This window comes from Micromys minutus (assembly GCF_963924665.1).
Source record: "Micromys minutus genome assembly, chromosome: 1".
Lineage (NCBI taxonomy): Eukaryota > Metazoa > Chordata > Mammalia > Rodentia > Muridae > Micromys > Micromys minutus.
Genome location: NC_137969.1, coordinates 144,159,353 through 144,181,131, shown reverse-complemented (window position 1 = coordinate 144,181,131; position 21,779 = coordinate 144,159,353). Strand labels below are relative to the sequence as shown.

Below are 21,779 nucleotides of genomic sequence, written 5' to 3'. Positions count from 1 at the left end.
AATTGATGCAGAACATCCACGAGGGTGTTTAAATTATGAAATACCACTGGGTGCACTATAAGAAGAAATTTTGCATTCAAATATTTACATTGTGCTATAACCCAAACACGAGGGAGAAGAAATTGATTTAATGACTTCAGTGTCTGTTTATTCGTAAGCATGACAGCCTTCCTCACTTGATCGCCTGAACTGACGTCAGCTGTGTATTATAAACTCCATAAGATAAACTTCATAAGCCAGAGTTTGTTTCTGAAAATGTTTGAGAAAGCATAAACATTACAACATTTGTGGACAGCTGCATGCTTGAGGTCCTATTTTGTTCAAGGGCACAGCTAAGTTATCAAACAAGATTAAAGTCCCAAGTAGGGAGGGTGTACACCCATAATCACAGTCCTGGCGACCCAAAAGGTCAAATAATGTGTAAATTCTGTAGTACTCTGTAAAAATCCAGGTACATAAATTACATTTGAAATGAATACAAAATTAGAAATGCCTGCTAAAATGTATTGGCCAAGTTGATTTTATTTCAGTCAGTTTAATATAGTTAATTTTACTAAAAGTTATTTGTACAATAGTCATTTCATCTCTGTGGTCCCACTTGGTATGATTTCAGTTACCAGTGAGCAACACTGAGACATCAAATTGTTAAGTGAAAGGTACCAGAAAGAGTTAATATATTTTTTTTAAAAAGCCATACTGAGAGGCAGGAGAGCCTCTCCCACCACCCCATCCCACACTTTCCATGACGTGAGTCATCCCTTTCCCACGTGTCCATGTGGTATACTTCACCCCTACTAGCCACTGAGCCATTTGGACTGTCAGTGTGATGTCTAATTAGTCCTTTTGTAGTTGTTGGACACTGAACAACAATAGTCCCATCATACATCTCAGTCACCTCATCACAGAGACACGGTCATCTCATAGCATCCCAAGAAGAAGGGGGCAAGGCCGTTATACAAAGATAGTTTGAGAACAGAGTCCAGCTTGAGCTTTAATCTCGAATCCTCCAGTGCTTTGGCATGCCAACATACCTAAATAGCATTTTATTTTATTGTCAGCTGTTATTTTTGAATCCTTATGGTTTTCAATTGATTGCTTAAATTTGACCATAGGTACTCGTATACAGAGAAAACATGGTAAGCTTAGATTTTAGTACTTCCTGTAGAGTCAAACATGTCCAGGGAATAAGATGACAGTGGGTTTTTTTTTTTTTTTTTAGCTATTCAACAAGTTTTTATATTATTTTTACTTTCCTTTACATTCCCACAAGTTAAAACTATTATGTTGGGTCTGTGGTTTAAGGGAGGATAACTCACAGTCCCCAGATAAACACAATCTCATCTGAAACACGATGACCAGAGACTGAGCTGTGGACTCCGCTGCCCCCCCCCCCCACTGAAGTAGACCCATCACTTCTGAATGTGTCTGTATTAGAAGATAAGGTGGTGGTTCTCAGCCCACTGGAGTTGTCTAAGACTATCCGAAAACACAGTTACTTACCTTGCTTCATAATGGTAGAAAATTTAGTTATAAATTTGGTAAAAAAAAAAAAATAATAATTTCATGGTTGGCAGTCCCTTACAACCTGAGGAACTGTGTTAAAGGGTAGCAACATTAGAAAGGTTGAGAACCTCTGCCTTTAAAAGATTAATTAAAAATAAGACCTTTAAGGCCTGAATTAAATCTATATCTTACGAAGATGGCTTTGGACACAGAGAGACTCCAGAAAAGTCTGGCTGCAAGGAACAATGAACACAGAGCAGCTGACCACAAAGCCATGGTGAAAGGGCTCAAAGCAGGGTCTGCACTGGGACATGAGATGCCAGGAGGGATAGCCATTATGTGGAGTCCTCCAAGGAGACTCTGTGTGTCTATTCAACACAATCTGACAGTAACACTGACCATCCTGCCATGAAAAGATGGCAGTGTGGTCAAGTGACTCTTCTGCGTGTGTTTTCATGGAGCAATGTCTTCTTCCACTACTGAGGTACATTGACACTGTGCTCCAGAAACATGTCCCTAGAAAACAAAGGACTGGTAAATCCTACTTCACAAAATGCATCAAATAATTTAAATAATTTCAGTGAAAGCAGCACATACCTCTAATCCCAGCACTCAGGACGCAGAGGCAGGAAATGTCTGTAGACCAGGCTGACCTACTCAGACATTCCTATAGGGAATGGCACTACTAGGAGATGTGGCCTTGTTGGAGGGAGGAAGTGTGCCACTGGAGCAGGAGGTAGAGGGCACTGAGGTCTCATAAGCTCAAGTTATGCCCAGTTTGGCACACAGTTACTTCTGTTGCCTTCAGATGAAGATGTAGAACTCTTAGCTCCTTCTCTACTACCATGTCTGCCTGGATGCTGGCATTTTTCTCTCCAGGACAACAATGTACTAAATCTCTAAAACTGTAAGCTACTCCCAAATTAAATGTTTTCCTTTAGAATAGTTACAACCATCACGGGGTCTCTTCTCAGCCAAAAATCCCCAACTAAGACACTATCTACAAGAGAAACTTTTAAAAGCTTATATATATATAATGCTCTTGTGGATAAAACATCTAAATAACAGCTTTACTTGTAGTAACAATACTTAGCTGTGAAAACATCAGGCTTATGTTTTTTTTGTTCAAAGATAAATTTACACACAAATTTGGGGAACATGGGAGTAAGTGACAGTTCACTGGGTAGAGAGAGACTCCTGCTGTACAAGCCTGGAGAACCAAGATCGATTCTTCCGACCTACAGGAAGGTTTGGGGAAAGAACCCACTCTACAAAGTTGTCCTCAGAGCTGCACACACATCATGACATGTGCCCCCCAGCACAACACCATGCACAGGATACACCATAATAATGACACATGCAAAGTTATTATTATTATTGTGGAATAACATTTGCAACACAAACAATAGGGAATTAATACCTAAGTATTTAAATTCCCTATGAATGGGACACTGTTGAAATGCTACTTGAAAGAGAAACAGTCTCTCTGAAAAATGAACAGGAAGCTCATAAAATAGAATTCAAATGCTCAATAAATACATAAAAACACTCAACCTCCCATCTAATCAAAGTTTATTTTCTTTCTGTCTGAGATGCTATTTTAATTTTCTTTCTTTAGTATATAATCCTCAATCATAAATATAAACGAGGAAGTCTCATAAATATTTTAATTTTCTATCAAGTGTTCTTTATGTTACCATGACATGAATGGGAGATGAAGCAGACAGCTGAAATAGGTTGCCCTGGACTGTTTTACCTGCTGTGATACTGTCCTTACAGAACAAGAGCTTAACAAGCTCAGTTATATGGCTATGACTCTCACTGGTCCACAAACTGCCTACATTTCCATTAGGCTTCATCAGACTTTGGGAACAGCAACATGAATTTCTCCTGACCTGAGTTAAAATGCTGCACATTGAACTTCGCCTCGGTTCAGTGGTCACCTGGATCTATCATTTGGTGGGGATATAGATCTCTCGGTGTATAGCTGAACCCTTGCATTTTCAATTTATTTTTTCTAATCACTAGTTCTCGGCTGTTTAGAATTACGAATACTCTAATGTATTTTAACTCACTTCTATAACCCCGTTGTTGTTTTCTCTAACATCATGTTTTTTTTTTTATTCCTTTATTTGTTTTCTTGTCAACTGGCTAAAAGCAAGAGTGTTCTCCTATGTTTTACTTACTCTCTTCTTTTAGAAGTGAGGCTACAGCATTTTTCCTTAAGGCACAAGCATTTGCTGATGAGTGCAGGCTTAGCCTCCCCCTTAAGTTTTATCATGTATGATCTCCTCTGAGCGAACTTTTCCATCTCTTTTCAAACAAGGTCTTTTCACACTGGAAAATTTTTTTCTGAATTTGCCTCAGCTGTCTGTGTTTCATCCTTAACATGATGCTGACTTTAATGTGTTGTCATGGATTGTACTTCATTATTATTATTATTATTATTATTATTATTATTATTATTATTATTATTATTATTGATTATTGATTATTCTATTAATTTTTACTTACCAGCAAATGTTTGACTTTTTATTCTTCTTCCCACTTACATGGGATATTTCTCACCCTGTGTTCTGTTGTAACCTATTGAAACATATTCTTCATTCTTGCTAAATTTCTTTCAGTAAGACTTTCTGTGGTAAACTTTCAGTCTTTCAAAAATGAGAAATATAAAACCTACATCTCTCAGTTAGATTTGCTAAGAGCAGCCAGGCTTTATTGTCTCAATGGGAAACTTTGGAACAGCATAGAAGCCAGTTATCTCTACATTTCTTGAGAAGGTGAAACATTGATTATTATGCCATTGATCATATAGACAAGGCATGAATGCATAAATTACTTTTGCATCACTGTGGCAGAATACCCAACAGAAACAATCTATGGGAAAAAAGATTTGTTTCAGAGGGCTTCAAAGGCTTCTGTAGCGAGGGAGGGAACAATTCCATGGAGGTGGAGAGAAAAATGAGAAAGAGGGGTGTTAGTGGCACTGAGGAAGGCATGCCATCATCTGCTGCCTCTAGTCAACACCTACTCATATGTCATCATATTCTAATCCACATTGATTAGGTCAGAGTGTCTGTGACCTATTATCCTCTAGAAATTCAGTCATGGACATACTCACAGGATATCTTACTAACCCTCGTAAGTGTTCTCAATCCTAGTCATTGTGACCATAAAAATGAACCATTGCCACTCTATCCAACTAGTTGACGCCTAAACATAATTCTGAAAATCCACTCCTGGCTTCACAAAAGGTCTGTGCCTATCTTACAATGCAAGAATCATTTCATTCATTTCCACGGGTCTTCACAGTCATAATGCTCTCAGCATTGTTCAAAGTCTCAGGTCAAAGTCTTCACTAAGAATCAAAGCAAATCATTATCTGTAAGCCCCTGTGAAATCCAAAACAAAATTACACACTTGTGGAACAGTGGTGCAGCAAAAGAGATCTTTCAGGTCAGATCCGGACACAGTGGGGTGATAGCCAAGCCCATAGTCAGTCCACAGCATCGAGAGAGTTCTGTGTAAGCATGGAGCCCTTGCTTCTGGGATATGAGGGAAGCATAGTGAACCCGTGATGTTTACTTTCATGATGACAGAATTGTGCTCGCAACAAGTGTTTATTCTGACTGAAGCAGGCCTGTTTGAGTGTAAGTGCTTTCATTTTGTGCGTCAGAGTTTTCAATCTATCTGAGTAGCTGCTTATGCCTCTAAATAGATGTGGCTTGAATTATACCATAGATAATAAAAACAGTTTGCTGAAATGAATGGGCTAAAAACTGAACCTTACAAAACCTCAAATGAGCAAAAATGTATGTACTTTCCATAGAAGCCTTTGAGGGAATCCTGTGGTCTGGAAGGAGGTCATTACTGCAGCCACGGCCCGGGTCACAGCTGCAACTTCCATGTCTGGGTTGACTAGGCAACTTTGTCATGGCTGGAACTGAAAATTCCACTGGCAGGCATTTCCTCTGTCCCCAGCTTATGGGGCTCATTTGGTGGCTCCGAAGATCTTAGTAAATAGGAGGCCTCTGGGTGACAAACGTGGAATGGACCTTTGGATTGGGTTGCTTTTCTTTTGGACTTGCTTGCTCTTGTGCTCTTAGGTCAGTCTTCTGGCCACTGAGTCACAGCCACGTGCTCTGGCCACTACCAAGACTGCTATAAGCTCTTCTGAGGTAGGTGACATTTCTCTGAAACCGTGGGTCAAAATAAACCTTTTCTCTCTTATGAAGGACTGCTGAGTATTTTGTTCTCTCTGCAACTTGCTCAGTCTCAGGCAGGGTATTGCAGTCACGGGGCCAGTGTTGAATAAATATAAGATTTCATCTGCTCCTTTGGAAATGCAATTTGAGACAGAAATAAAATGGTTTCTGACAAAGAACGCCACTAAAAATTCCAGGGCTGATTTTCACTGATCTGGTTAGTTAAGATCACTACAATACCTATCTAGTATTGAGCTTGGTGGGACATTCTGTTTGCCCACTTAAACTTCAGTATGCAAAAATCACAGCTAAACCTAAACACACAACAGAGGTAAACAGAAAGTCTAAGTGATCTTCAGAAGGTGACCACTAGGATGCAAAAAATAAATAAATAAATAAACAACTATTGTTTTGGCAAAGTTCCATATATTGTCTTAGCCCTGGAGGATGGGTGCTTGCTGAGCTCTAAGAAGCATCTGATAGATAGATAGATAGATAGATAGATAGATAGATAGATAGATGATAGATAGATAGATAGATAGATAGATAGATAGATAGATAGATAGATAGAATGTTTGCTTACCCACAGGAGGCTGCCAACCCCTCAGGAAAATAGGACTGCAGGACCGTCCGTCTGTCCAGCATACAGTTCTAGATTCTGGAACTTGTAGTATTTCAGGCTCAAGACAGGACAACCGATGGCACCGTCTCTATTGTGTCCTACAGGATTCCTTTAGTCTGATGCTACCTTCTTTCTACTGAGTGTTTAGTGAACTCTTAACCAACTTCTTGCCCCTAAAACAAGCACAGTTTGGGCTAAGTTCCAATGCAAGGAGTGAACTGAGAGTCAAACCCAGAGTCGCAAGTGTGCCAAATATAACTTTCATTACTAAACCACACTTCTAGACCAGCTGAGGCTAATTTACTGCCAAATTTGTTGCAGGGAGTAAAAGGTATTTCTCTACCACTTGAACAGTTGATTAAATGTTAACAGTTTGCTCAGTGCATAAGGAAAGGAGTGGGTGAGTCTCAAAGAATGTGCCTCCAAATTAGCTCAAAAAGTCGAAGTCGGCAACGGAAGGGTAAAAAGCATATTATGTTTGTTAGTTTACTTAAGGAAAGTCTGAGTGTGAGGTCTTCTAGTCATTTACAGTTTAATAAAGGAATGAACAAGCAATGTGAAAACAGGAATTCAAATTCACAGTAACATGAGGCCTTGGAATCGTGTTCTTATAATTGTTACCAAGATTTGGGTAGATACGAAAATTAATGACAATTCCCCCACATTCCTAAGAACTTTCATGTTAGGAAAAACATTTCAGATGCTTAAAATAATTACAATTAAATCACTTAGCTTGAGAGACAAAGGCTGACATAATTTTAAACCATACATTTGTTTGAATGCCCATTTTGAAGCAAGTTTATTTGGCATAATGGAAACATTGTGGATTCTTAGACTTTTATATTTGCTTATGTAGGATTTCACCTGAGACAAATACTATATAGATGCATGAAACTGTTGAGAAGAGTTGATGTGGAAACACACAATACATACATACACATGCACATGTAAGCATACACAGTTACCTTGGTTCATATTTATGTTGTGAGCCATATGCATTCTTATCTGACATTATAAAATCCTATCTAACTAAATAAATACTATTCAAAAAGAACTCCAAGTCTACAACTCAGGCAACGCATAAACAAACCATAGGTCATTGTAAGATAGGTTCCTTATTTATAGTATCATCTATGTATGTCTCAGATATCCAGAATGTAAAAGGCTGTATGACCATCTTTATTATTGTCCATTGCTTGTTTTCTATGTTGTCAGTAACATTTTTGGATATTGTTCTGTGGCCCTAATTTTCCAGTAAATCCTGTAGGTATTTTTCTCCACTTGGGGGTGTGATAATTTTCAGAAACTTGTATGTCACCTCACCATAAACTTGGGATAATGGGAATTTAATTACTTATTAAAATGCCATTGCTTGTCTACATACATCAGCTATCTAATATAATCTTATTCACTTTGTGAATGAAGCAGCTGTCACTGAAAGGGGTGCAATTCTCATTCTCAGTTACAATGCTAGTTGGATTTCTGACTAATATTGTATATCCAGCTTCAAATAGCCTTCTTGATGAAGGTTAGCCAAGACCACAATATACTAAATACAGTGTCTTCAAAAAGTTGGCACCGACCTGCCCTGCAAGTAGACAGATTTGAGATCACTCCATTCCATAGTGTACCAGAAGAATGTCCTTAAACATTGCTTAGCCTTGCTGAATTTGAGTTCCTGATCTGACAAGACAATCATAACAAAGTACCCAAGAACCACTGAGTATTTCTTCTATAAACAGATGTTATCCTCTTCCAAGTGACAAAGCTTAAGTCTGAAGAAGTAAAACCAAACAATAAGAATCACAACAAAAACCAGCCCCCAAAATGAGATCAAGGTAAGTCATGGTTAGAAGACAGAGCTAAACCTCAGTCTGTTAAGCTGAAGTGACATTTTCTGTTAACCAGTTTGGCCCTGTGCCTCATAGTTTCTTCCTTGCTGTCTCTAGGATGGGAAGATGCTGGATGTAAATTTTTTTTTTATTTCTCTGCCTTGTCCTACCGAAGGATGCATTGGTATTGCTGCCACCATTGGAACTTAGTCAAGAACATAAATATAACACATGATTGCTATCTTCATCTCTGTCTTTGATCTATGGAGGGGCTACCAAAGATGCTAATACACTAACAGGATTGTGATATGGATTGGAATCAGGGGAAGGGGAGATGAGTGGGGAGTTCTCACTCGGTACAGTATACAACTAGAAGTCAGGGTCACCCAGAAAGTCATGCATGGTGTGAACTCATTTATAAGAGGCCATTAGTCACAGAGTAGAAGATGCTACGATCCACAGATCCAAAGAAACCGAGTAGTCAGGACGGCCGAAAGGAGGGCTTGTGGATCTCACTCAGACATCAGGGGTGGCTAGAGGGAGGAAATTGGGTGGGAAAGGTGATGAGGAGGGTACAGGGATGGGGATCAGGTATGGGGAGAAGGCTGGGAGAGAACATAAATCAGTGGGAATGGGAAATCTGGGAGTAACTAAAGATCTGGAGTGGGGTAGGCTCCAGGAAGTCTATGGGAGTGAACCCAGCTGAGACTCTCAGCAGCTGGCGATAAGGAGACTGAGGTGGCCACCTCTTGTAGCCAGTCAGGACTTCCAGTGGAGGGAGGAGGACATCCACCCATCCACAAAACCTTCTACCCAAAGTTGTACTGCCCCCAAGATGTACAGATATAAAGATGGAGCAGAGATTGAGGAAGGGGCAAACCAATGAGTGGACAAACTTGAGACCCATGTCATGGAAGAGAGCCAACCCCTGACACTATTAATGATACCCTGCTATACTTGCAGACAGGAGCCTAGCATCACTGTCCTCAGAGAGGCTCATCCAGTTGCCGATGGAAACAGATGCAGAGACTCACAGCCAAACATCAGGTGGAGCTCCAGGAGGATAGATTGAGCTGGAGCTGAATGGGTCAAGGACACCACAAAGGACCTACAGAGTTAACTACCTTTGGCCATGGGCGCTCACAGAGACTGTACCACTTAACCAACGATCATGTGGGGACTGGACTTAGGCACCCGGCCATTTGTAGCAGATGTGCAGCTTGGTCCTCTCATGAGGGCCTCTAACAATTGGAGCAGGGGCTGTCCCTGACTCTGTTGCCTGCCATTGAGTCCCCTTCCCCAAGGTGCTCTGCCTAGTCCAGCCTCAGTGGGAGGCTTGCTTCGAACTCGTGTCCCAGGGTGAGGTGGTCACACAAGGGGGGGATCTTCCCTTTCTCTGGAGAAGGGAAGGAAGGAACAGAAGGGGGGATTTGTGAGGGTGAGACTGGGAGGAGGAGATCAGTGTATAAAGTAAATTAGTTAATTAATTAACGAAAAAGACATTAGACTAATATTATTAAGGATAATAGTCAAAAGGAGAACTGAATAAAGGTTTTTATATCAGTTGTGGGGCAGGGGGTGGGAGAAGCTGGTGGGACCTGGGAGATGACTTTAGCTGGATAGCTCACTGAGAAGATACACCCAAACTGTACTGTAGCAGAAAGCAGCTGGTGGGGTGGCCAGGGCAGTGTCTGAGTCATCAGATGGTACCTTGCCAGCTTCTATTGTGGCTTCTCCTACCAATTACATTCCTGGGCAACTCTTTGATCTGAAGTTTCCTCTGCCCTATCTGTTTGCAGTACAACAAGGCCCTCTAGAGGCTACTTGGAAACTAAGTTTAGATGAGGAAAAACCTTTAACACTAATCCAAACAACCAAGTTGGCAGGTTTAAAGGCTCCTTGAATTGTCAGTTTAAGCACCAGAGGCTGGTGGCGGTTGAAGACAGCAGCATTCCTAAGCACAGCTATGCAGGACAGTTTCTTACCTTCTCTTCCCAGGGAAATACCTTGGCTTCCAAATGTGGGCTTGATTTAAAACAAACACATAGAAGCCAAAAAGACAATGTCTGCAGGTGGGATCTTCCTGATAACTCTCTCTCTGTTTTTTTCTTGTTTCTTATATCCAGGAATAGAACTTCATACCCAAAGCACCCCAGGACAGCATAGAAGCCTTGTAACTGGAGTGACAGCCATCATACAGATGTTTCTCATATCTCTAATTGTTGCCTTAAGCTAGTTCGTCAAAATCAAGCATTTTTCTCTAGTGGGCAATTTGGATAAGGGTGGGGCTGAAGGTAATGGAGAGGAAGACAGTTTCTACTGAATTCTCCTGACAACCTGAAGGCTTTACTTCTTGTCTCTGATCACAAACCACAGTCAGGTGCGCCCGTTGAAGTTAACAGTGCCCAATGACACTTGTCCACAGACTAGCCAGAAATATTCTCAGACTGATCTCTTTATCTCCTGAGGGTCAAGGACAAACCAGGCTTTATTTCCAGTCCCCAGTCTCCACGGCCATGAACTCTCCTGTCAGCTGACTCTGCGCTCTTGTTCTGGCTCCACCCTGAGACCGGTATGCATATCTTAATCTGAAGATGACAGTAGGGAATTTTGCAGTTGATCCATAATAAAGGCTACTATATATATATATATATATATATATATATATATATATATATATATATATATATATAAAATAAAGAAAAGAACTACTATTTTTCATTTGTAGATCACTTGGCTACCTCTCTGGGTTCACTGTGGAGTTAACCTTCAATATGAATTTTTCATACTCTTTTTGGGAAACATGGTCTAGACTATGGCATAAAGAAAGAGCTGAACGTTGTGTGTCCTTGAACAAGTCTGCACAACTGACCGTGTGTCAGTTAGGTTAATTAAAACAATGCTTTGAGAGCCTTAGAAATGCTCATAAGTGGCAATGCTGGTACGCTACTATCCCCCCTTGATTCGTTAAAGAACTTTATTATGATTTAATAACAGTACAAATTTAAAAGTCTAGAGATGTCATTCTTTCTAAAAAGATCTATAGCACAATTTGCTGTTTTAATTTTTAAAATTTTGTTATTGTTGTTGTTGTTGTTTTGTCTTTAAGACACTCTGGATAAATAACCCAAGCTAGCCTTGAAGATTTGAGACTGTCCCTCTGCTTTCTAAATGCTGGGATAACAGACCCACCACTAATCCTGGCTTCTCATTAGCAACGCCCTGAGGACGAGCCACATGCTTGCCTTTGATCTTAACTGCATTTCAATCTGCATACATGTGTGCTCCTGTATCTGAGGTGTAAACGTGAGAAAGAGAGGCCACGAGGTGTTTAGATAAGACCTGATGGAGCAAGGCTATCCACCTCCTCATGGTGGAACCACATTCCTGACCCTGAGGAGCATTTCGGTTATAGAGCAAAGTGAAGTAAGACAACAGCGCACATGTCACTAATTGCTCAGTCTCCTGTGGTCACCAATCAATCCGAATGATTAACATAACTATCATCCAGGACTTGAAAAGTATGCTCTTAAATGTGCTACTGGATGTTTGTGCCAAAGGTTTGGACAGAAATGTGGACTCACCCAGATTAGCAGTGCCAGACTCTGACAAATTCAGTTTCAACACTTCCACTGCATCTTGGCAGAGGATCGTATCTGATGTCATCGGTCAGTGATGTAAGCCAGAAAGAGTACTATTTTGCAATAGGGGTTCTGGTAACCCTTCCCATATGTGTGGGTTGCAAGCTATCAATATTTATATCACACGCAGATAGCATGTAACATTTGTAACCTAGACAAGTTAGTTGGTTTACTCACAAGTCTTTTGCACACATGAATTGCCCTTGCGTTCAATGTCAACAGTTTAAATTGCCGATGTTTGTCTTATTTTTATAAGGCTTTTTTTTTTCAATTAAATATAATGAAGGAAAATCTTATTGACGTCACCAAAATGAACATGTCAAAATTAAAGGATTAGATTTGTATGGTGGCAGGAAATTCTAAAAGTTGGCTTAGTTTATAATTCCATTCTGTGAAAACACGATTATAGAAAAAGTTAACTTGGAATATAGTGACAAGCTGTTGTAAATTTTTTTTTTTTTTTTTTGCTAAAGTTACTAGCTTGGTGTAGCTAACATTACAGGATTTGCTCCACCCCTTCCATAGTCAGAAGAACTATATATAATGAAGTGCTCATAAATGTGGCAGACCTCAGGGTGTACTCTCACGGAACTCACAGGCAGACACAAGGAGGCAAAGGGGAAATGAAGGTGAACATCTTGGACTGTCTGGTTTTGTCACAAATACCATAAACATCACCAATGGTCTACCTACAGAGTTGGAAACATAGCTCTGAGGCAAAGGTTTTATTGGGTTGTTTTTCTCAGAATCTTATTGTATACATATTTCAGTTTTTTGTACGTGCACAGAAGTTGCCAGATGTTCCTTCGGCTCCACAGGTATGCCAGAGATTATTTTCTGAAAAAGCAACCCCCCCCATTGTTGTATCAGAAGATCATTTTACACAATAGGCGATAAACTAATAACCTTCATATATTCTGGGTGAGGTTTCTTTGTTGTTCTGTTGGGTATGTTTTCTATTGTTAATAAATAGCACTCTCTGAGTGAAGAAGATTAAACATGTGTGTTACTGTTTTTTTTTTTTTTTTTTTTTTTGAAGGGAGGGGTTCTTTTGTTTTGGTTAATATTTTGATTTGGCTATCTGGAACTCAACTCTCTGATGTTCTAATTTTGGGTTATTGTGTCTGAAACAGAGTAAGCACTTATAGACAGTAAATGTGTTTGACCTTTTATGGTGTCTTTTGTCCTTCCTCAAGAGGTAGTTCAGGGTCAATTAAAAGTAGGCCTCCCGTGTTTCTTCAAGGATGCTTCTCAGCTTTTCTACCTCTTTTTTTGAAATGCACAGGAAGAGGTAGCTTTCTAGGTGTGGTTACTAGAGTCACTGGGTGGAACCGACACTCCCCACCCCTTGGCATGATGTAACTTTGCACATGCAGAAAGTGCTGACATACATGGTGACATTACATTCCTTCTGGAGGAAACACAAAGATGAGGAAATTCCTTCTCTCCAAAGGAAAGCAGAATGGGATATTCTTAAGAATGGATGAAAAGCTGTGCCAATACATGCATGGGTCTTATGACTAACTGCTACTGTAATGATATTTAAGTCTGATTTTTCTTTAATTACTCTCACGACCAAATCATTCTGCTTATGAGAAAAAGAAACAAGCCCCCAGCATGAGACTGAATCCAGGAAGAAAAGACAGTAGCTGTTATTACTTTGTCATTTCATTGTCTATTTCCTTTTAAAATAAATTATTATTTTACAAACTGAACATTACAATTAGAGATGGGGTTGAGAATGGAAGCACTGAGGTTACTCTCACTTGCCATGCAGATATAGAATGGTTTTTATCCTTCTCTTATAGTTCAGTTTTAGAGCTACATGGTTCTTGTAGAGAATGAAACCGAAGCACAAAGAAAGTGAGACTTGCCCAAGACTGGATCATACAGCAGAAACAATTCCACAGAGGTATATTGATTCCCTAATAAGTATTTCTACGATTTTTTTTTATCTATGTGCAAATATGCTATCAACCAGTCAAAACTGGTTACATTCCACACGCAGTTGTTCCTATATCTAGTTTTCAGCTTCCACTTTGGGAACACTTGTAGGCTTTTAGTCATTAGGACTTCAGTTCAAGTGATGGATACCAAGTGTGAGTTTTCCAGCGAAAGGCTGAGATGCTGAGCAAAAGCATCAGGGGGCAGGTGTACCATCACAGACTTTATAATCCACATAGGAACAGCGCTTTGCCTGTTCTTGTTTGCTGCCCAGGTGACGTTCGGTCCTTGAGAATTCACCTGCTCATTCCCTACTACACAGATGGAGTTTGCAAATTGTTTTCATAAGCTGGGTATGATGTATGCTTGCTGTGGACAGTCCATTTTATTTTAATCGTTTAAGTTTAATGCATCTTGATTTTACTCAAGGAGCAAAGAAATTCATTGTTCTCATCTAAAAGTTGATACCAAATTCCCTGAAGTCCCTTGAGGACAGAAGGTTTGCAGTCAGGTCCATTGGGAGAGGTGGCCTTGAGTACCTGAAGAACCCAGGAGTGGCATTACTTTGACTTGATGTGTGGTAGACAACAATTAAAATGAAAATTCACATTCGAGATGATCAGAAGTATGGAACAAATCTTCCTGTGGTGACAATAAGCACCTAATAGCAAACCCAAAGAATGGAGTGAAATTGTCTTCTGTTACTGTAGCTCATTCACCACTCACATAGCTTCTGTGACACCCAAAGATGGCCAAAGCTAAGAACCAATGGTCAATTACTATATTGTGACCCAAACTGCTGTTATTTCCAAATCATCTTGTCAAGTTTTTTATCATCCAAAGATCTCCATGGGAGTCCCTGTTGCTTTTGACAAATGGCTTGATGACTATGTATTATAAGGTCTCACAATGGTCTCCCTCCAGAGCAGGCTATGTATGGTGATTTCATATTTAGACACCTGAAACAGAGAGAACATTGGTTTCCATAGAGTGCTGTGTGTTGATCATTATGGATTACACACACAAGTGTGCTGTTATAGCTAGACGCCATTTATCTACTGGTGGATAATGGATCACACAGTAGCAGTAACCCAGGCACAGTAGCATCCTCTTCTAGAGGATTACCCAGGACCAACAGGGTGCCTTGCTAACAAGTTTCTAAGAAATTGTAAAACATTAATGCCTACCCCCACCATGATCATCATGACCCATGATTGATTGATATGAAGTGTTAAAGCCAAGAAGGACTCCTCTTTGGGATGTCTTTATGATGACATTCACATCCCATCCCTTCCTGTGGAATCAGGCTGAGACTCCACTGGAGCTGAAACCACATCTTTGCTTGGCAGCTTTGGGCTATGTGGTCTTCTCTTATTAGCTCACTACACAATTTGTCTTAACTGTCACACCACCACCATAACATGCATAGCCATATCTATTTTTGATTCTTCTTCTAGCTCACCTGACTTTCCACATACAGCCCATGAATGCATACAGATTTTTCCTCCTCCTCCCCTTTCCTCCTCCTCTTTCTCATTATTACTCTTCATCTCTTCAACCAACATAAAGCTAATTGAACATATATTTGATTCGTTTTGATAGACATCTATTAAGAAAAACAAACTTTTCTAATTTTGGCCATGGAATTTTAGTTGCTTTTTAAATGAGAATAGTGAAAGTACCATAATATGAATGTTATTGTAGAAATACATTTGTTCTTAATGTGACACTCATTAAATTTTTACTTTTTCCTAGGTGTGTAGATTTAATGAAAAATAATCAGTGTGGGAAAACTAGAAATAACATGATATATACCTAACTAATGTGAACTTGCTTATAGATTAAGTAGATTAAGTTCTTAATTTACAGTGGGATTTAGCAGTAAACAATATTGCTGAAGATAAGTCTCTTTGGTGTCTATGGAGAAAGTAACCAAAGCTTGTCATGTATTTTCACTCACTTAATATTCACTTCTTAACTTTCTTTTTACTCAACAGTATTTATGCTTTGGTGGACACTGTCTGCTCATCAGTAAGATATATTTCATCTCTGCCTTCTAACGGCCTGCTCTTTTTCCCACTTAGAACTTTGACCCAGGCAAACATGGAAAAGAAGAATGGAAACTATAAATTTGCACTGTTCTAATTATATTGGTAAGGTTTCTTTCTTTCTTTTTTTAAGCACTTGTCTGGGTTCTTGAAAAGGCACAAAAAATATTACAGAGGGTCTCCTTGAACACACACATCAACAGTAGGGACTCATAAATATTTGTCAAGAGAACATGACCAATTTTACGCTTTGTCTTTTTCATACCTTTTTCTTACGTAGCAATAGAAGACAGCAAGAAAAGCACTAATTAACAATCCAACGCCAATCCCAATTGCAATGTATTTTTCATAAGAATCCACAGCATATGAAGTTAGGGTCAGATGCTCACACCGTTCTCCCGTATAACCAGTAAAACATCTTTAAAAGAGAGACATGAATATACAACTGTAAAGTCTCCAGTGACAGAAGAATCAAGGATGAGAAAAGAAATGTTTGGTAAGGCACATGGGAGCCAGCTCATGAATGAACAGCCTGTATACCTTAGCCCAGTCAGTTCAATGAGGCCTCATGTGCTCCCTCATTGCTAGGGAGGAAAGGCAGAGTGATTGACAGGAAACTGAGCAAATCAGTGTGGGGTGAAGGAGAGTCATGGTAACCCCAGGTCTTTAACTTCCTGAATAGATTTTCTTCCTGTGGGAATCTGTCTGTCTTGGAAACCTGGGAATATTCAGAGTTGCCTTTGCAGGTTGTTAGAAATGCAAATACTGACTTGATGGTTGTCTATCTTAAAGTCAGCATTTCAAACAAGTTTCAGGTTCTTGTGCATGCTATCATCTGGAAACTACATTGTTGAGTAATATAGATAGGTAGTTTAGAAAAAAAGACAACTCGATATTCAAACACAATGGCCAGTCACATTCAGATCAATTACTGTTCTCCCCTTCTCTTGCCATTCCATCATCCTATTCTTTTAAAATTATTTTTGAGATTATAATATAATTACATCGATTTTTCCCACTCCTCTTTACCATCCAAGAACTCCCATGTACTTAAGAGAAACAAGGAATTTGCTGTGAGACTGTATCTCCTAGAAATGACAGAAGCAGTGCTCATGAGGTCTCCCTAACATGGCCACTGAAATATGACTCAAACAGCATCAAGAGGCTAGCTAGTGTGGACCAGTGTTGAGGTAGTACTCATAGTTTCTCAACTCTATACAAAGAACTATGAGTAACTAAGGAATGCTGGGAGCAGGAGAAATAGTCTTCCCCAGGGAAGTACAACACCCATTGGCCAACTATTTATAGTGGACAAGACAGAGGAGTTGCAACTGTGCTATGTGTATCACCTTCTACCATCTCCAAGACTTGCTAAGTTCCTTACAGTAGTTACCTGCAAATGACTTTCTTCAGTTCATGGTGGAATGTACATGCTCCATTAATGCAGTAGCTATTATGGTCTTCCAGACAAGGATGGGAGAGCTTCAAAGCTATGGGTTCTTCTATGTAGTCAGCTAGGGAAAGGAGATGTATTAATTAACAGTTGAGTGTGTCCAGATTTCATAATACACGTTCAATACATATGTAAAGAGACCTTTTATTTTAAGAATACTTTGTCCTTTGAAATGTTGGAATTTTGGGGGGAGGGGTGTTCTATCTAAAAGGTTGGGTTCATGTCTCTCCACACATTGATTGTCGTATTCTTTAGAAGCTACACAATAAAGCATAGGGACCAGTTGGTCAAAAGGTGGCAGCATTGGTCTGGTTTAGGAGGTAATTTTGAACCATGTGTCCCAGACAAGTCACCAATGCTAATTGGGGCAGGAGGCCTCATGACACTTTGCATTGTCCCTGCATATTTCTAGGGAGTGATATGTCAACACCTACGCATGTAACTTTGTTCAATAGTAAAACAGATGTTTATTCCCTCTTCAGAGGAGAGGATGAGAACCCCCTCTATTGCTCTTCCATGAACTGCCAGGAAATGCTAACTAGATAGGGGACATTTTCATCGATTAACTAGAGAGGGGTTGTTAAAGACTGATGGAAGAAGCCAGAACCAGCATGGGCTCAGGTGGACAGAGCTAACAGCAGCACAAGAAAACACTAAGTGGAAGTTCTGCTCGGTTAAAAGGTGTTGTGGAGAAGTAGCAAAATCCTGGGGGCGGGACTGTAACAGCTTTCTCTCTCTTTCCTTTCAACACTGCAGAAATGACTACGGTGTGGAGTTAGTGATCAGAAACCTCCTCACAAGACAGCAGTGTCAGGAAGGGGTACTCTGGGAAATCATCTGGGATTCAGGATGCTACTGGTGCTGGTGCACCAGATGAAACACCTCCTTGTACTGTCTTTGGTGCTTATGCAATGGAAAAGACTCGTTGGGAAAACCGCATAATTGAATCATTGCCATCTTTAAACTTTTCTTGAGTACAATTGGTTGCATTTTATGGTGTGTTCAGTGCATAAATCCACCTCCTTACTATTAGTCATTCCTCATGCTATACTACTGTTTGTGTGTTTCTACAGAGGTTAAGACACTCCTACTTAGGTGTCTTTATGGAAAAAAAAACAGACCTAAAAACATTCTTCCTTGTGTGAAAAATACTAAATCTCTATATACCAGGGTACCAACAAGACACCATATTGCTTTCCTTTGAGAGTACACACCAGAACTTAATATTGACATTCAAATTTGGTGACTGTGGTATCTTTAACATAATATATCCCTTTAGGAATGTATTTGGAGACATTGAGAGGCTCTGCTCCAGAGCCTGAGGCAAATGCTTACAGCCAACCATTGGACTAAGCACAGGGTCACCAATGGAGGAGTTAGAGAAATGACTGAATGAGCTGAAGGGCTTTGTAACCCCATAGGAAGAACAACAATATCAACCAACCCCCCCAAGCTTCCAGAGACTAAACCACCAACCAAAGAGTACACATGGAGGGACCCATGCCTCCAGCCCTATGTGTAGCAGAGGATGACCTTGTTGGACATTGATGGGATGAGAGGCCCTTGGTCCTGGGAAGGCTTGATGCCCCATTGTAGGGGAATGCCAGGGTAGGGAGGTGGGTGGGTGGGTGGGGGAGCACCCTTACAGAAGCAGAGGAATGGGAATGGGATAGGGACTTATGAAGGGAAAACAAGGAAAGGAGATAACATTTAAAATGTAAATAAGTAAGTTATCCAATTTATTTAAAAAAAGAGAATTTTTCACTCAAACTGTGCTAAGTTTCTCTTAATTCAAGACGAACCAAGTTCACTTAAGCAAATCTAAAAGATTCTCTTGAAAATATGAGAATTTGAAAGCAACCATTTCCAGAGAAAGAGACTCATTTTCCCTTGGAGGGGAAGAAGCTGGTTATGCCTTTGTTAAACATTTATGAGATATGAGATGTATGTCTTTAAGTTATAGAGCAAAGCAAGAGGCTATAGCACAGTGCTGGATGCTTCGCAGGCAAAAGGCTCTGGGCTCTGTCCCTGCATTGCAGCAAAGCAGAGGGAAATAAAAAAATTCCACAAAGAAGGAAAAGCAAAGAAATAGCTCCTTCCTTTCTTCATTCTGTTGTTATGTAAATCAGAGACTTCATTTACTGTTCAGCAGTATGAGAGAGAAAAAGGGTGGACGTGGTGGAAACATGTCTATGACATAAACCTCTGAGATGAAACCATGTCTTCAAACTTTCTTATATTTTTGGTTGTGAGCCCAGTCTTTAACGGCTGAGCCACCTCTCCGGCCTATCTTTAAATTATTGGCTAGACCCTGAAAACAAAATAAAGAGCTCCTGGGTCCAAATCACAAACCATGGTCTTCCTATCGGGGGCCATTAGGAGTTCTGTGAGAGTCACTAGCCACTAGCCATTCAGACTCAGGTCTTGACAGGCAAAGAGCTCTCCAAGTTCATCTCTAGTTTGAAGAAGTTTGAAATATGTACGACGGTGCCATGCTTGGCAGCAGCCAGAAGTCGTTGTGATAAGCACACTGAGATGGAAAGAAAATGTGGCCAATACCAATAACAGTCAGAGCAGGTGGGAGGGACCAGGAAATGCAGCACACACTCACACAACCACAAGGCACAAGAAAAGACCTTCCCAAAACTGAAGAAGCATTGCTTCTTGTCTCTGTGATTTCTGTGGCTGCTGAGCCTTCCTGTCCCAGGTCAAAATACAACATCTCTCGTCCAGAATGTCAAAGTCATATTCAACTACACCCGGTATAAGAGGGTCATTGGGAATCAAGCCAAATCCCAGCAGAGCCCATGGCAGGTCTCAGGTTTGGGAGAGTAGTGGGGGACAGGCAGCTTTTCTCACCCCCTGCTTCACTTTCTTCTCAAAGAAAAAAGAAAAAAAGAAGAAAGAGGCTACCCTTGGCACACACACCCGTCACTTCAGTTTTACATCATCTCTCTGAAACAGCCAATTATCTACAAAGATTTAGTCAAACTTTTTCAAATGTTCTCTATCACAATGCAATTTTCTGTGGAAAGTTTTGAAGAAGTCACTTGAAATTGAGTGGGAGGAAGATACCTTCTGTGTTGTTAAGTGTCCAGTTGCTCTGCGCTGTGCTGGGAGAGATCACCGCTGCTTCTTCACTCAGAGTCGCCTTCATGGCTGGGGGAGGGGCATGGGGAAACATCGTTCACAGTGAGCTTCCTTTGTGTATGAACAACAGACCCCAAGTGGCTCTTCTCCAGGGGTTCCCATTTTCTGTTCTGGTTCTAAGTCATTGAAATTCAGACAGAGCCTGAGGAGGGCAGTCCCAGACTACGTTTTAGCTGTCCCTTGACAATAGTACAATTGTAGAACGCTGAAACACACTCATTCTCAGGAGAAAGTTTCTGTGTTCACATAACTCATTCAATCACCACACATAACTTACTGTAGGGCAGTTCCTGTTATCAAGTGTGCTTCAATTATGTAAAGCAAACACTTCAGGCTTGAGAGAGAGAGAGAGAAAGAGAGGGGGGGGGGAGAAAGACAGACAGAGACAGAGACAGAGACAGAGAGACAGAGAGAGAGCACATATTCTATAAAAGCATAATTAAATCCACACATTCCTTGTTCTGATCACTGATTGCCAGGAACAACTCTGAATTCAGAGAAAGAAGTCTTCCCAGTTGAAAGTAGTCCAATTGTAATGAAAGGGAAGCCACGCACCTTTGAGCAGGAGGCAGAGTGCTACGAGAACCCCCAGAGCCATGTCCTGCAGCTGCTGAGGTTCTTTCCCAGGTCCTCCTAGACCGAAGGGTGGAGGGTTTTTATTGCACTCTCCGAGTCTTTCTTTCATTTATATTTCATGAAGCGTCATTTGGCCGTTCTTACCAATCCAAAAACTATGTGCTCCTGGCAGCAGCGTGAAGCCTGCAGGCACTCGCACACTTGTTTAGGATACCTACGTTATCTGGAGATGTGATCAAGTTCCTTCTTGAAACACTGGTTTCCTGTCACCTGTGGGCATAATCGTCCATGTAAAAGTTCTGAAAGCTACAAAAGTGAACGCAAATGCGGAAAAGTCATTGCTGCTAGGAACTGAACCACAGCTTTCCTAGTGGACTATGAAGGATCACAGCCAAGATCCTGGCAGACAAGCAGACAGGTAATCTGGTAGGATTGGTGAAAATCCCTGATGCTACCCCGATTACCTTTCATTATGACCTTGGAAAAACGTACAAAGCATATTTTAAAAACATTTTATTTATGTGATTATAAAGAAGAAGATAACATGTTTCTTATTTCATTTTCACTTGTTACTTAGCTGAATTTATGATAAAGTTCATTAAGATTCCTTCTAACAAGCTAACATTAACCTCTATGTCATGCTGACATTTAATGCTTTATAAAGAAATCAGATGGACTGCTAGGTTCCAGCACTAACTGTGCTTAGATCTGTTCTCATGATTGGCTGCAGAGAATCAATATACTAATAATATTGGAATTATGTGTGGTGGTAATAGCCATTATAAATTTTTCATTGATGTTG

General features: G+C 40.3%; 1 protein-coding gene across 1 annotated transcript; it reads right to left on the bottom strand.

Annotated features, from left to right (window-relative positions):
* Positions 1-14,654: 14,654 nt before the first annotated feature.
* EPGN (epithelial mitogen) lies at positions 14,655-20,999 on the bottom strand (the record flags this gene model as incomplete). Its single annotated transcript, XM_080930050.1, has 5 exons — positions 14,655-14,709; positions 16,064-16,216; positions 17,192-17,312; positions 20,327-20,410; positions 20,957-20,999. The coding sequence occupies 5 exons, from the start codon at positions 20,997-20,999 to the stop codon at positions 14,655-14,657; spliced, it is 456 nt and encodes a 151-aa protein (XP_080786176.1).
* Positions 21,000-21,779: the final 780 nt, after the last annotated feature.